The sequence below is a fragment of the Sinocyclocheilus grahami genome, unplaced genomic scaffold, assembly GCF_001515645.1.
Source record: "Sinocyclocheilus grahami isolate Dianchi unplaced genomic scaffold, SAMN03320097.WGS_v1.1 scaffold800.1, whole genome shotgun sequence".
NCBI classification, from domain to species: domain Eukaryota; kingdom Metazoa; phylum Chordata; class Actinopteri; order Cypriniformes; family Cyprinidae; genus Sinocyclocheilus; species Sinocyclocheilus grahami.
Genome location: NW_015505979.1, coordinates 199,027 through 214,441, shown reverse-complemented (window position 1 = coordinate 214,441; position 15,415 = coordinate 199,027). Strand labels below are relative to the sequence as shown.

The window sequence follows — 15,415 nt, the reverse complement described above, 5'->3', positions numbered from 1 at the left end:
CACACACGCACACACACACACACACGCACACACATGCACATGCACACGCTCACACACACACGCACACACATGCACATGCACACGCTCACACACACGCACACACACACACGCAGACACATGCACATGCACACGCTCACACACACATGCACACAAACACACACACACTCTTGTGTGTACAGTGAGTGTGTGTGTGTGTGTGTGATTCAAATAGCTGCAGAGGTTTGCGTGTGTATCATATTCGGATTTCATAGATTGTCATCAGAAGTTCTTGTCATTGCTGAATATGGATGTGAGTGTGTTTTTAATTCTGCTGTGTGTGTTTCGCATGAATTGCTGCTGTAGGGTCAGAAAGGAGAGCCGGGGATTGTGTCTGGAGTTCATGCGCCGCAGGGAGCGAAAGGACTGAAGGTCAGCGATGACTTCTTTAGCCTTCACAGTCCTCTAACCGCTGCATTACTCAAGACCAAACCTCTCTGAGACCGTTCAGATAGACGGACATGATTAGTAAAGCATCTATTTGATTATTTTCTTTGATTGTCACAGGGAGACTGTGGCGTTCCTGGAGCTCCAGGTCAAACGGTGAGAGGAAGATGTTGTGACTCATTTATTAAACTTTGACTCTTATTATTCATTATGAATGTTCCAAATGAAAGTTTAGAGGGAGTATGTTTAATTAATCCCATCAGTGATCAGAAAAATATAGTTATTTACATCATTCTCCAACTATTGTTCTGGCGTTCCTCAATTTTCCTGTAGAAATTCGTTTTCTAAAACTTGAATTTCTCAGTTTCCAGCATCGTAATTTTTTCTGTCCACATTTAAAACAAATACCACAAGAAATGACAAAATCACAGCCAATCAGTGCACACTTGACATTTAATATTTAACTATGTGAAATGGACCAATGAGAGTTCCCTGTGGGCGGAGCTACACAACACAATGCAAATCAGTCGTTTCGATACTTTTCTGCAATTCTTACAACATTCGGACTCCTTTACTCTTTTACAATTCATCTGTGTTTTTCCCGTTCCGGGGGCTTTGCTGTTTGCGTACAGCTGCTTCTGTTCAAAAGGTTTTGTGCTGAAGTGCTGAGGCGAGAGCAGACGACACTCAGCTCTGCACCTGTTTGTGTTAGTCTGCATTCCTCTGATTTCTGTCTTATGTCATCACATGCAGGGCCCCATCGGACCCGCTGGACCAAAGGGCGAGTTTGGATTTCCAGGACATTCAGTACGTTACCTAAAATCATAAACCTGTACATGCAGACTCAATATACAGTATCTGTCATTAACTGCATTAGTGGACATTACAGCATTATATAACGCTTAACAAGATTAACAGTGATGTTCAAGGTTGTGGTCCGTAAGAGTATTTAATGTTTCTGAAAGAAGTCTCTTCTGCTCACCAAGGCTCATTTATTTGATCAAAAATACAGTAAAAACAGTGAAATATTATTATAATGTAAAACAGCTGTGTTCTGTGTGAATCTGTGTTAAACTGTAATGTATTTCTGTGATGCGCAGCTGTATTTTCAGCATCATTCCTCCAGTCTTCAGTGTCACATGATCTTCAGAAATCAGTATAATATGCTGATCTGCTGCTCGAGAAACATTTCTGATTATTATCAATGTTGAACACAGTCGTGCTGCACAATATTTCTGTGGAAACCGTGATGCATTTTATTTTCAGGATTTCAGAAAGTTCAGAAGAACAGCATTTATTTGAAATATAGATCTTTTGTAACATTATAAATGTCTTTACTGTCACTTTTGATCCATTTAATGCGTCCTTGATGAATAAAAGTGTTAATTTCTTTAATACCCCAAACGTTTGAAGATATGTATATACACAGAGTGTTGTGGTTGTAATTGTGGATGTGATGCTGTGTTTCTTCAGGGTCGTCCAGGAATTAACGGCCGTAAGGGTGAAAAAGGAGATTCTGTCGGTTTACCTGTGAGTTTATATATATTTCTGAAACATATTTTTCACCCATTTTCAAATGAAATGGCACTGATTACTACCGTAGCATATGTCATCTTTTAGCAGCCTTGAAGCTCATGCTTTGTCTGTCTTGAAAGTTTTAATACATTATTGTTTAAAAAATGTATATATGGATATGGATATTTTAAATGGCACTTCAGTAACAAAACTAGATTGTTGAGCTCTCTGTTTCTCAAACCATTTCACGTCTTTTCCCCAGAATTTACAAGAACCAAAATGCCGAACTTGATTATTCTTCAAAAAAATTTAATTAATTGAAAATGTGCTCATCCTCGAACCATCCGAGATCAGGATGAGTTTGTTTCTTCATCAGGTTTGTAGAAATGTAGCTCTGCATCAGTGTCTCAGCAATGGATGCTCTGCAGTGAATGGGTGCCGTCAGAATGAGAGTCCAAACAGCTGATAAAAACATCACAATAATCCACAAGAAGGACATTGCTGAGACACTGATGCAGTGCTACATGTCTACAAACCTGATGAAGAAACAAATTCATGGTCTGAGGATGAGTACATTTGCAGCAAATAATTTTTTTTTTTTTGTGAACTATTCCTTTAAAGTGGGCCTCACTGTCTACCTCTACATACTCTACAAAAAAGAAATGAGCAGTTTTATCTAAAAGATCAAGGATGTGCATGGCAGTTACACAAACTGCATAACAACAGCAAAAACAACAAGTGTCTGTAAGCATTTAGAAGCGGAGAGCAGACTGTTGTGCTAATCGCTTTCCTTCATTAGTAAGATGGGTGCGTGTTGAAATCTCTTGCTCCACCCGTCTGCTGTAGATCTCCGGTCGATGATGTTTGGTAATAGTTTGTGATGGTGTAAATGGTGTATGTTTTGTTTTTGTCTGAAGGGCCCGCCGGGGCCGCCGGGGCCTCCAGGACGAGCGGGAATCTTCAGCTGTCCTAACGGAGTGAGTGTGTCTCTGTCTCTGTCTCATACACACAGAGGCTCTGTGCTGTTGCTCAGTGTCACTTTCCCTCATGTTTCTGTAGACCGTGTTTCCAGTCCCTCCTCGACCCGGCTGCAAAATACCCGTGAGTGACTGATGTGTGTGACGCACTGTCTACAGCTCAATATCATCGTCATCATCATCATCATCATCATCATCGTCTTTAAACTCTAACGCTGCTCAATAATTATTCCTCCACATTTCAGTTGATTTGTCATAATTAAAAGTGAAGACCTTTTAAGTAATGCACACTTGACCCATCTTAAGTTTAATGCACATATCTACTGTCTCTGCTAATAACCAATTCATTAAGTGCATTTTATATGAACTTAACAGATGTCAAAGGGGCAAATATGTGATTTCATGCATTATTATCTTTCTTTATATGACCATTTTCCCTTTATCTACGGCATGAGGTGCTTCAGGTAGAGATGACTGCCTGTTTGCCTGTTGTCATTCCTTCAGTGCAGCCGCTGTATGTTGAGACTCATAGAGTCAAAGCAAAGCTCCAGTGGCTGTTTCTGAGTCAGTGATTTCATAGTAAACACACGTTATGTTTAAATAGTGATGCATTCTGTGGATAATGATCTAAAATTAGCACATAATGCAGCTGTAATCTCAGATTTGTGCCTGTTTTATCACTCTGTAACTGGACATATGAAGGCTGGAGAGTTGTGCATATCCCAGCATTCAGTGCGTATAGTCCATAACCACACATGCATCTGTATGGCAGTCATTTCAGCATGCTGCATGTCATACGGACAGAGGAATGCTCATGATCATGCTGCTGGTGTGCTGAGGACATAAACGCTTCATGCTTCTCCAGACTCTGCTGTGTTCTCGTATGCCATGATCTCCAAATGGAACGAGCATTGCATGATGTTTAGTTTTCCGAATGGAAAAGTTTTAGTTGTTGCTTGTTGTGCAAGACCTTCACAACCACACCGGAGCATCTGCTGCTGAAATACTTCATCTCATGAACATCAGAACATGACTGACCTTTCCTCTGTCTTCCATATTCATCCAGTGTGTTGAATTAACACTGTTTCTCACCGGTTATATTAACATTTATTTGTCTTTCTTTTCTTTTGGTAAGGTTAACAGTGATTCTAAACAAGGTGAGTTTTAAGAGATGTTTTCTGATTATCATACATTACTGATCAAACGTTTGAGGACAGTATGATTTTTAAATAAGAAATTAATACATTTACTCATCAAGGATGCATTAAGTTGCTCAAAAGTGTCAGTAAAGAGCTTTGTTACAGTCGATTTCTGTTTCAAATAAATGCTGTTCTTCTGAGCTTTCTGTTCATCTGTGAATCCTGAAAAATAAAATGCATCACAGTTTCCACAGAAATATTGTGCAGCACGACTGTGTTCAACATTGATAATAATCAGAAATGTTTCTCGAGCAGCAGATCAGCATATTATACTGATTTCTGAAGATCATGTGACACTGAAGACTGGAGGAATGATGCTGAAAATACAGCTGCGCATCACAGAAATACATTACAGTTTAACAGAGATTCACACAGAACACAGCTGTTTTACACTGTAATAATATTTCACTGTTTTTATTGTATTTTTGATCAAATAAATGCATCCTTGGTGAGCAGAAGAGACTTCTTTCAGAAACATTAAAAATAATGTACCAACCCCAAACTATTGGATGGTAGTGTTTTTAGCAGTACAAAATAATCTTCACTTTTTGTCTCACTTTTCTTGTTAAAACGAATTCACATTAGAATCAGATCAGATTATTTTTTGTCATTTTTTACTTAGAATGAATCAGGCAATGGTTTTGTCTGCTTAATGATTACTCCTCTATTTTGCTTAAATGTGAACTTGAAGTATGTACTTTCTACAATCTGTAATTTTCAAAAATAACTTTTCATTTTTAAAATGTCAAATTTTAATGTTACATATTTGGAATAGTTTTTGTCAGTATGATCTGTTTGCTGGTGTTGTTCTGACGGTTTGTGTTGATTGTGTGGTTCTGACCTGTAGGGGGCGCCAGCAGCTCATCGTCTGGACAGAAGAGAGATCTGCCATCATCATCATCAGCGTCCTCCTCCAGTATGTACCTGACAGTCACATCACACCACACCTTCTTTCCTGGAACAGCTTGACTTTGAGGTGTTTGTTGCATGTCGTTCTGAACTCACGCGTGTTTCTAATGCTCTGATCTGTTCTCTCATAGGCGACACACTGGGAACCAAAGTCACGGTGAGTTTCATCTAGACATTCTTCATCAGACATTCTCTCACAGATATTGAGAGCGTTTCAACATTGATTAAATAGAGACTGAGGAACTGCATTGACCTGTTGTTGTTGAATGCATGTCTGTGTCAGGCTGGTCAAGGTGACCAGGGTTTCAGAGGAGAGAAAGGAGAAGCTGGGATGCCAGGGCTGCCGGGGAGATCAGGTTCAGCAGTGAGTGACAGATATATATATACACATCAATTTATATAAGATCACTGCAACTGAAAGCATTACATGACCACTAATTCTGTCAGATCTCCCATTAGACTCCAGAAGAGTTGCATTTATTTTAACCCCATACAGCTACTGTATCATATTCGATCATGACTTTCTAAAGCTCTAAATGATCAACATGATCAAACCTTGCCGTTTCACAAAATCTACTCCATGCCTTCTGTCGTCTGATTGATAGTTCAGAGTTCCCTTTCAGTCGGTCACTTCAAAGTTGTGTCCAAGTTCCAACACTAGGGGTTGCACTTGGGAGCCCAGACACCTCTGACATCATTGAGAAAAGGCCAATGAAAATGGATAGCAAAAATGTGCATAGCTGGCCACGCCCCAGATATCCGGGTATGAATACGCCAGCGTGGCATTTGCTCACGCGTCCTCCCTTGTTCATACACAGATAAGTGTAGTGAGAGTACCCCTGGGTGCTTCAACGCCAATCTCTGAAAGCAAATTTCCTCCTAAAAGAGTTCCACGGGTGGATTTGTGTGTGTTTACAACATACCTTTCCATCCATGCCCTTCTGGTTGCGGTTTGTACATCTCACCCTCTGACAGGCTCGATCGCTGTGCTCAGTGTTTGGGCTGCGCCCATGCTGAAGCAGATTTTGTGGATGGTTTATGTCCTTCTAGTGAGGACATGGTTGTCAGCACGGTGTGTTCAAGGCTCGCGTTCTTTATCACCTCCCTTGACGTCGGTCCAGCGAAGGGATATAAGGGTGTCCCCCAATGGAGAGAGCGATCGTGGTGCATTTTGCGCGAAAACGCCGCCACCTGCTGGGGCAGTCTGAGACTCCCGTCAGACAACAGACTCCTTCTTGGGAGGGCTATGTCCACATTAGTGGCTCAGAAGTGCCACCTGTGGTTCAACCTGACGGGGATGTTGGTTCTGAGAAAGTTCTCTTTCTAGATGCCCCTATTTCCCAGGTTGGTCTCTCTGGTGACACCATCTGAAGAATTTGCCCAGCAATTCTCGACAGTCAGCAAGTGGGTGGAAGTATTCTGCCCCAGCTTGGGTTGGGTTCTATCCTTGGACCCCCGATGTAGCAATCACCGCCTGCTTGTCGCCAGGGACACCCTTCAAGAACTTCACTGACCCTACCGGTGGTTAAGCCCAACTAACGGCTATCTTCTCGCAGCCAGGTGACACCACCAGTTCCCTCTTAGGGAAGTGGGTGCTCACACCTTCAATTGTCTTGTTGACTGGCTTCTTTGCGCACTCTCGAGACTTGGTGGGTGTACACAGGGACATGTTACCCCATCACCCAGTCCAAATGGGCCTTCAGGTCAGCTGGGAAAAGAGTAAGTTCTCCACTGGGTAAAGCACCTCTTTTTTCGGTATGAAATTGGATTCGGTTTCCAGGCAGCACATCTCGAGGAGGTCTGTGCTCCAACAGTGCTGAGTTGCTTGGGGGCTCCAAGCACGGAATAGCAGTTACTCTTGAATTACTAAGAGGCTCCTGGGGTATGGTATCCTTGATCGCGTCATGCCAGCAGAAGATGCTTATAAGACAGCTTCAGCACTGCCTGTATGACCGAGTTCTGAGATGAGCATGGCTCAGTGACTGGCACCATGTGGCTTTCACACGAGGTGCTGTCTCATTCCAGTCCTCGGAAGGACCTCTGTTTCTATGGGAGGGTGTGCCTCTAGATCAGTGTCCAAAAGCACCGTTCTAACAACGGATTCCAGGATAGGTTGAGGTGCTTCATGCAATGGGCATGCAGCCTTAGGGACCTGTTCGGTTCCTGCCTGCACGGGCAGTCGATTGCCCAAAAGTTGTTGGCAGTGCTTTTTTCTTGACAGTTGATCCAGGACAAGCACGTGCTAGTTCGGAAGGACAGCACAGCATAGTAGTCGCTCCCATCGTATGCCACAACTCACCCGTCATCTCCTCCTGGAGCCAGCTGAACTTAGGTTTCTGCAAACCACTCACATTCTGGGTGACCTCATTTGCACAGCGGAATCACTCTTGCGACAGGTTTCTCTCCGAGATGAGTGGAGGCTCCATCCCCAGACGGTTCAGCTGATTGGAATGATTCAGTCATGCACAGACACATCTGTTGCCTCACAGGATTCCTCCCTTTGCCCATTGTGGTTCCCAATCTGAGACCTTCCTCAGCACGGAAGCACGGGCACACAGCTAGCCTGGGGGCCTACGCAAGTATGCATCTACCCCAGTGAGCCTCATTGCAAAGGCACTATTTGGCACCCGTGCCCAGATCTCTGGAATCCCCATACTCGGTCCCTCAATGGGATGAGCTGGGATTAGAGGTCTTTCCCCTACAGTGGTGAACACTATCACTCAGGCTAGAGCCCCCTCACAAGGTGGTTATACAACCTAAAGTGGCACATTTTCGTGAGGAAAAAGGCATTCTTCCCAAGGGAAGGACCCGTGGAGATGTGGTATCGGATCAGTGCTGTCCTTGCTCCAAGAGGGCCTGGACAGACACCCTTCTGCATTTACACTCAGGGTGTATGCGGTGAGCCACGGACCTGTGAATGGCAGATTGGTGGGGAAGCAAAATCTGGTTATTAGGATCTTATGAGGTGCGCAGAGGTTGAATCCTCCTAGAACGCGCTTCATCCTCTCTTGGGATCTCTCAGTGGCCTTGAGGCCTTACAGAAAGAGATCTGTTGAGCCTTCTAATCAGTTGAATTAGTTCCTCTCTACGAAGACGACTTCCTGACGATACTCACTGAGAAGATGAAAAATCTAAGCCCTCTCTGTTTACAAAACGTGCCTAGAATTCGGACCAGCAACTCTTACATTATTCTGAGACCCCGGCCTGGATGCATGCCAAAGATTGCCACTACTCCCCTTATGGACCAAGTGGTGACCCTGCAAGCTATTCCTTTCAAGGAAGGAAATTAATTAATCCACTGCCCTTTTCCTAATAAAGACTCAGTGTTTCCCTAGACAGACAACTGGTCTGTCGCCTGGTTCAGTGCTTGGTAGTTGTCCCCACAGAAACCTTCCCTATGTAGAACTCCCTTTTAGTGAGTCCATAGGTTGTATCTCGGTTACATATGGCAACCCTCATTCTCTAATGGAGGGAACAAAGACATTGTGTCCCTTATGCCAAAACTCTGAACTGCTTCTGAGCGGGTTGAGATGCTTTTAAATAAATGTCTCACCCAATTCGTTCAAAACGTGCATTAAGAAATTAAATGAAAGACAAACAGTTCTGCTTTGTCTTTATTTTTTCTTTTGGCAAAATTGAGCAAAACAGACAACATTGTGTCTAAAATAACACAATATTAACTTCTTATTTACTGAACTGTTGTATAAGATCAGTATCACATTTGCACTTGTGTGATATTGCACTTATTGCTCGTGTGATACTGCTTAACTATACGATGTAAATATGAGACAAAAACTGAAACAGGGGCATTTTTGCCCCATATCTTGAATTTTAGGGACATTCTAACTATATTCTCTAGGCTTCATCACGCAGTGAGTTGTTGCCCTGCCTTGTATTTGTAATCAATCAACTGTATGAAATGTCAGATGACCCACATTGATCTGGGGCGGGGCAAGTGCGTAAACAATTATTAAATGTGTTAATAATTTTAACGCGTTATTTTTCACTGTAATTAATTCATCTAATTAACACATTAAATTACCAGCCCTAATATACAGTATATATATAAGAATAACAACTAAAAATGACAAAAACATTTTTTCAAAAAATTACAAAATCTTAAAATAAAATTAAAACTAAAATGGAAAATATAAAAATAAAAACTGATTGAAAATATTAATCAAATTATAAAAGCATTTCAATGATACTAAAATTATATAGGTAATATATAATTATACATTATGATATATTATGGATAAAAAAAAAGACAAATTCACCAAAAAAAAAATAATAATAATAATTTTAATTTTAGAAGCATTGTTTGCTCACTAATTTCCATCCACATGCTGTTATTATTTAAAAGACATTTTGAATAACTGGAAGATCATTTTTATTACTGGTTGAACTATTCCTTTAATTTGACCAAGTCTGGTGTTTTTGAGTCAAGATGGATGGGTTTTCACATGTACAGTAATGCTGTGAAATGCCTAATAATATTGGTTTTGTCAGCAGGGACCTAAAGGAGAATCTGTTGTTGGACCCCCTGGTCATCCAGGACCACGAGGACCCCCTGGTGCACCGGGTTTCGGGAGAAGTGGCGTCGCAGGACCTCCTGGACCGCCAGGGCCTCCCGGACCTCCTGGACAACACGGATCTGGTACGAAAAACCTTAAAGTATTTGACATTTCAAAAGTCTCTTGTATTTTTTTCTCATTTCCACAAATCCACGGTTATCTTCAGCCCAGTCCAGGTCACTAAAGCCAGCAGCCCTTTCTTAGGTGCGGGTCACGAGGTTCACATGTTTATTTGTTTGAAGCCGTCCTGATGTCCTGCTGTGACGCAGGAGTGATGTGTTGTTGATGTAAGGTTATGAGGGAGCCCCTCAGACGCTCCTCCCTGCTGAGCGTCCCGACAGCTCTTCATCTCACCGTGAAGAAGGCAAACATTTCTGCTGCTATCACACTTTGATATGCACAGACGCTCAAGAGTTCATGTTGTTTCAGGCTTGATGATCCCTGGCCCTCCTGGACCCCCCGGGCTCCCGGGACGAGCCGCTGAGGCCTCCAGTGCCGTGAGTGAAAACACAACACTAACAGTATCATCAAACGTGTGAAATACATCAGTCATTTACTTTACTGTCACTCTGCTCGAGTGTCCTTATGCAAACACTGAGATCCTGAGATGTTCACAGCAGTAATCGAGGTCAGTTTTCAGAATACAGTCATATTTCTCGAAGGATAGCTCAAGATGCTCATACTTGATTTTGGCCTATGAGCCCAACCTGACCTGGACTGCTTTATCAAACATGCTCACTTTCATTCAGAAAGATGCACTGCTTAATGCATAATAATTAGTAAGGGAATGAAACTTTGCAAATGCTTTAAGACCCTTAAATGCACATCATTTAATCATTCATTCTGAATACATTTTAAATACTTTTCAGAATAAATTCTGAATTTTACAATTAATGTTTAAAGAGATATAACCAATGAAAATGTTTTACCACTTTTTGCATCTGAAAGTGAAAGTTTATGGAAGTAAAATTATTATTATTTTTATTTTTTTGTATGAAAACGTTTCAGAGTAATATCTATGTTGTTTTGTTTGAAATAAATATGTAGGTTTTATAAATGTGGACGTTTTTTGAGCAATCATGAGGTATTAACTTGAAGAAATGTAATTAAATTCCATTCATTACAATGGTTAATACTGGTATTTTTCAGATTATATACTAAATATTACTATAAATATAATATATATTACTATAAATTTCGAAAGAGCAGCAGCAGCATTTAAATATGTTAAAGATCTTGTTTTGTGTTCCATGGAAGAAAGAAAGTCGTGGCAGAATTTCTATATGTATTTCACTGTAATGAATGGCATGTTTTCCTGCAGGTCAGGAAGTATGTGAGTCTGCAGGCCATGAGACAGTCGTCTGTGCTCGAGGACGGGACGCTGTCTTTCGTTATTGACACTAGTAAACTCTATGTAAAGGTTCCAGGAGGCTGGAGAGAGGTTCAGGTAACTCATACCAGCTGTCAACAGCGCTCATCATACTCTTCATATTTCAGAGCTTATGTTGAGTTTCTCTCAGCTAGAAGTGGTCAGTTTTCATGTGGAGTTTCTTCCACAGCTCGGCGGGCTGATTGAGATGTATTCGTCCCCCGTCCTCTCACAGGATGATGTAAGGACTGCATTTTGGTTCACACTGAACACATTTTATTGGACAAAAAAAAGTTTTTTAATATGGTCTTTTTATGTCTTGTGGCACTCATGTTTCTGTGTTCCCCTACAGGCTGAACCCCTGATTCTGACCCCACAAATCAGCCACACACCCAAAATACACACCGGAAACGCAGTAAGTGTGTGTGTGTGAGTGTGTGTGTGAGAGTGCGTGCGTGTGCGTGTGTGTGTGTGTGTGAATGTGTGTGTGTGTGTGTGAGTGCGTGTGTGTGTGTGCGTGTGAGTGTGTGTGAGTGTGTGTGAGTGTGTGTGTGTGTGTGAATGTGTGTGTGTGTGTGAGTGCGTGCGTGTGTGTGTGAATGTGTGCGTGTGTGAGTGCGTGCGTGCGTGTGTGTGTGAGTGCGTGTGAGTGTGTGTGAGTGTGTGTGTGTGTGTGTGTGTGTGTGTGTGAGTGCGTGTGTGTGTGTGTGTGTGTGTGTGTGTGTGCTCATGTCAGGAGTCAGCTGTGTGTGTTTATTCATGAGTTGAGTGTTTGGCTCCTGCTGCTGGAATCTTCTCCCCAGCAGCGGTAAAACCCAGAAAAACGTTCGTCTCGCATCCTGCGCTTTTACAGCGTATCAGTCCCATGATGCAGTGCGCTGAACACGCTCTCAGTCCAACTCACCTCACAAACATTCCCAGGCTGTCGTCCACAGAGACGAATGTGAGATTTGTCATGGTTTGGTTCTGAAAAACTTCGGTCTGAAGATCATGAGGCCTCTAAAAGCGTCCCTGCGGCGTCCAGAGCTCCCGTTTTAGACTAAATTATGGTGCTGTCCATCTGCTGTTGGTGAAGATCGTCCAGCTGGTCTGGGTTTCTGAAGAGAGACGACGGCAAACACACACTCAAGCCACAGAATCTCTGCTTCTGTGTCTGTCTGTGCTCAGTGTGTTTGTGTGTTTCAGACTGAAGCGTTGATATATTAGAGAGCCACTTATACTCAATTCCTCCACAGATGGGATGACTCAGAATGACATCTGCCCATTACGATAGCTTGGTCTTCTAAGGAAAAAAAATCTCTCCTAACTAATGCTGCAAACTATTCAGGGAACCCTCTCAGTATTAGAGGTTAAATTAATACAGAGCCCAAACTATTCATGTTCCGATCTAATAATCACAGGCAAACAAAAACTGAAATGTTTCTATGCAACTCAACTGCACATGAGGTCGTTTTCATAAAACTTGTCTTCATGACAGATTTATTCAGACATACTTATATAATTTACAGTAATTAAGCTCTAGCTGCGAGCAGAGATAACTTTCCTGAGGTAAATGCAACATATAGTCACATATTAATCACAAGCTGTTTTATTTGACATCTTTCTTTCGGTTGAAACACTGATTGATCAGGTACATGAGACATCTCAGGAAGCTGTACTGTATCTTTCAACACGTGTTTGTTTCGTGCTATAACTATCAAAGCAGACGAGACTGAAGCGCTACAGCACTTGATCTGTCACGCCACATTTAGGAGCATCAAAGCAGCATTTATTGTTTGACGGCTAATATTGATGGGCATTATTTGAGAGTTGAGACTTTGTTTCTTTTCAGAAGTAACAAAGCACAAGGCTCTTTGCAGTTTTTGGATGACAGACGCACTTCAAATAATGGAAAACTGCAGATCTGGCAACCCTTGCAAGAATAATGGGTCATTTATAGGGTCAAATAGAACCTGTGTTAACGGCGCTATATATATATATTTAGTGAGATTGCATTAATGCGTTATTAGTGTGTATATTCAACACAAGAGGCATTTTCTTCACACTTGAGTTGCAGTTTGACACGCCCCCTTTTGATTGACAGGATGATGGCCGATAGTGCAGATAACTGCTTTCATACCGGTGCTTCCCTCTATATACTACACATTTGTAGCATTTCTGTGAATTGTCATGTTAAGTTACAATCACATTTACTGTTGTTTGGAGGATACATGGGTTAGGGTTGTCTTACGCGTGTCTCTGTGTCTCAGCTGAGGTTGGTGGCTCTCAACACGCCGCTGACGGGAAACCTGGGCTCCATCCACTCGGTTAATAAACTGTGCAGGACTCAAGCTCAAGCCATGGGCATCAGAGACGACTACAAGGCCTTCCTCTCACACCACCTACAGGACCTGATTGACACCATGCAACCCATGTACCGAACAAACTCGCCGATCGTCAACCTGAGGGTAAAGCGGCTTTCTGTGATTCTTACTAATAATTCATGATCTCTCACGAGCGCTGTGAAGCTTCTTTGTAAAGATTTAAGGCCTGTGCTCAACTCTAGTGAGTACTGGTCAATGCATCTTCATCTGGCTGTTGTGTGAATTTGTTTTGTTCTTGGTGTGAATAGGTCTTAAATGGATAGTTCACCCAAAATAATGAACCCTTTACTCTCCCTCATGCCGTTCCAAACCAAACTTCGGTTGTGATTTACTGATAACTTTCTGCTTCGACTGGATCATTGAGTCGAGAACTGGATCGTTTCAGTGTATGAGCAAATCATTGTTTTGTGCAACAGATCAAATGGTTCACTGAAAGCATGAAAGAATTTATTTGCTGATCATCAGTGCTCGTGTCATGAGTTCAAGAAGAGCAAAGGAAGATTTTAGTCAATAACAAATAACACTACTGTTCAAAAGATAATAAGAAATTCATACTTTTATTCATCAAGGATGCATTAAATGGATCAAAAGTGCCAGTAAAGACATTTATAATGTCACAAAAGATTTCTATTTGAAATAAATGCTGTTCTTCTGAACTTTCTGTTCATCTGAGAATCCTGAAAAATAAAATGCATCACGGTTTCCACAGAAATATTGTGCAGCACGACTGTGTTCAACATTGATAATAATCAGAAATGTTTCTTGAGCAGCAGATCAGCATATTATACTGATTTCTGAAGATCATGTGACACTGAAGACTGGAGGAATGATGCTGAAAATACAGCTGCGCATCACAGAAATACATTACAGTTTAACACAGATTCACACAGAACACAGCTGTTTTACACTGTAATAATATTTCACTGTTTTTACTGTATTTTTGATCAAATAAATGCAGCTTTGGTGAACAGAAGAGACTTCTTTCAGAAAAATTAAAAAATCTTACCAACCCCAAACGTTTGAACACTTTTGCACACAAAGCTATGCAGTCCCACTTTAATTGTGTCTTTCAAAGCTTTAAAGCCTCAGTTATATGAGAGAAGGAAAGTTGTGTGGGTTCAGACTGCCGACTTAAGAGTCTAAACTCCTGTATCAGTGTGTGCTGTGATGAGAGGAGCGTGTCTGATGTGTGCTGTGTGTCTGCAGGGTGAGCTCCTGTTCAAGAACTGGGACAGCATCTTCTCCAGCCCCCTCCTCCCCCCCGGCGTCCCGCTGTACTCCTTCGACGGCCGAGACGTGATGAGCGACCCCTTCTGGTCAGTACTGCATCAGCACACACTCACAGCTGCTCTGAAGATTAGAGGAACTCTTCTACAGCTTCTGATCCAATCAGCTTTGGGTCATTCTTTCATGCACATTTCAAGCAAGCGATCTGCATTCAGTCCCCCTCATGAATTACTCAAACTCTAGTGATGATCTGGAGTAGTTCAGTGGAAGCGAGGACGGCCTGACCGCAGTGCAGACGATGCTGGCTGCTCCTCTGGCTCTCATATTTCTCCACCCATGGCTTTGTTTTTGGTTCTGTGTGTATGTGTATTTATACTCCAGGCCGGTAAATATATCCTGGCATGAGGCCGTGACAGTGGAGCAGTAATTGTGGTCGGCTAGTAGCCGTTTTAGACTTATTTGTGTAGTTTGTGGATGTTTTTGGCGTTTCAGGAGAGTTTCTGTATGAACAGAAGAGCAGCTGGTGTGTCATAGAGCCGTTCCCAAACACCACTGCTGTCTGTACTCCAGAGCATCACTACCTACACTGTTCTAGGAGAGTCCTGCTAACAATCCCATTAAGCTGTGAAAACATGTCTTTCTCTGAACGTTTCAAATGTCCAGTTTTGTAAATGTTTTACAAACGGTGATCAGATGTGTGACAGCGTGTGCAGTTATGGATCATCAGCTAGTCTGATTTATTCATCAGTGTTGTATGCTTGTTTTTAAGTAACCAGTAGCCTTTGGTTTATGTCACAATATGAGAAGTGAAAAACATTTAGCTGTTTCTAGAGGACGATGGCTTTAGGAGAAGGAACGC

The 15,415-nt window shown here is 42.0% G+C and overlaps 1 protein-coding gene across 3 annotated transcripts in view; it reads left to right on the top strand.

The window, feature by feature from the left end:
• The window catches only part of LOC107561959 (collagen alpha-1(XV) chain-like), a 62,633-nt gene extending 47,664 nt beyond the window's left edge, over positions 1-14,969 (top strand). For 2 of the 3 annotated variants that reach the window (XM_016246508.1, XM_016246506.1), the window contains exons 25-41: positions 343-408; positions 544-579; positions 1,177-1,230; positions 1,897-1,953; positions 2,856-2,915; positions 2,998-3,039; positions 4,051-4,072; positions 4,962-5,030; positions 5,155-5,180; positions 5,307-5,387; positions 9,533-9,680; positions 10,027-10,094; positions 10,919-11,044; positions 11,157-11,207; positions 11,319-11,381; positions 13,216-13,413; positions 14,536-14,969. In XM_016246508.1, the coding sequence (XP_016101994.1) occupies positions 343-408; positions 544-579; positions 1,177-1,230; positions 1,897-1,953; positions 2,856-2,915; positions 2,998-3,039; positions 4,051-4,072; positions 4,962-5,030; positions 5,155-5,180; positions 5,307-5,387; positions 9,533-9,680; positions 10,027-10,094; positions 10,919-11,044; positions 11,157-11,207; positions 11,319-11,381; positions 13,216-13,413; positions 14,536-14,799 (1,431 nt within the window). In that variant the 3' untranslated portion in view covers positions 14,800-14,969. The remainder of the gene's footprint in view (positions 1-342; positions 409-543; positions 580-1,176; positions 1,231-1,896; positions 1,954-2,855; positions 2,916-2,997; positions 3,040-4,050; positions 4,073-4,961; positions 5,031-5,154; positions 5,181-5,306; positions 5,388-9,532; positions 9,681-10,026; positions 10,095-10,918; positions 11,045-11,156; positions 11,208-11,318; positions 11,382-13,215; positions 13,414-14,535) is intronic. The other variant, XM_016246507.1, reaches the window with a different exon arrangement.
• The last annotated feature ends 446 nt before the right edge of the window (positions 14,970-15,415 follow it).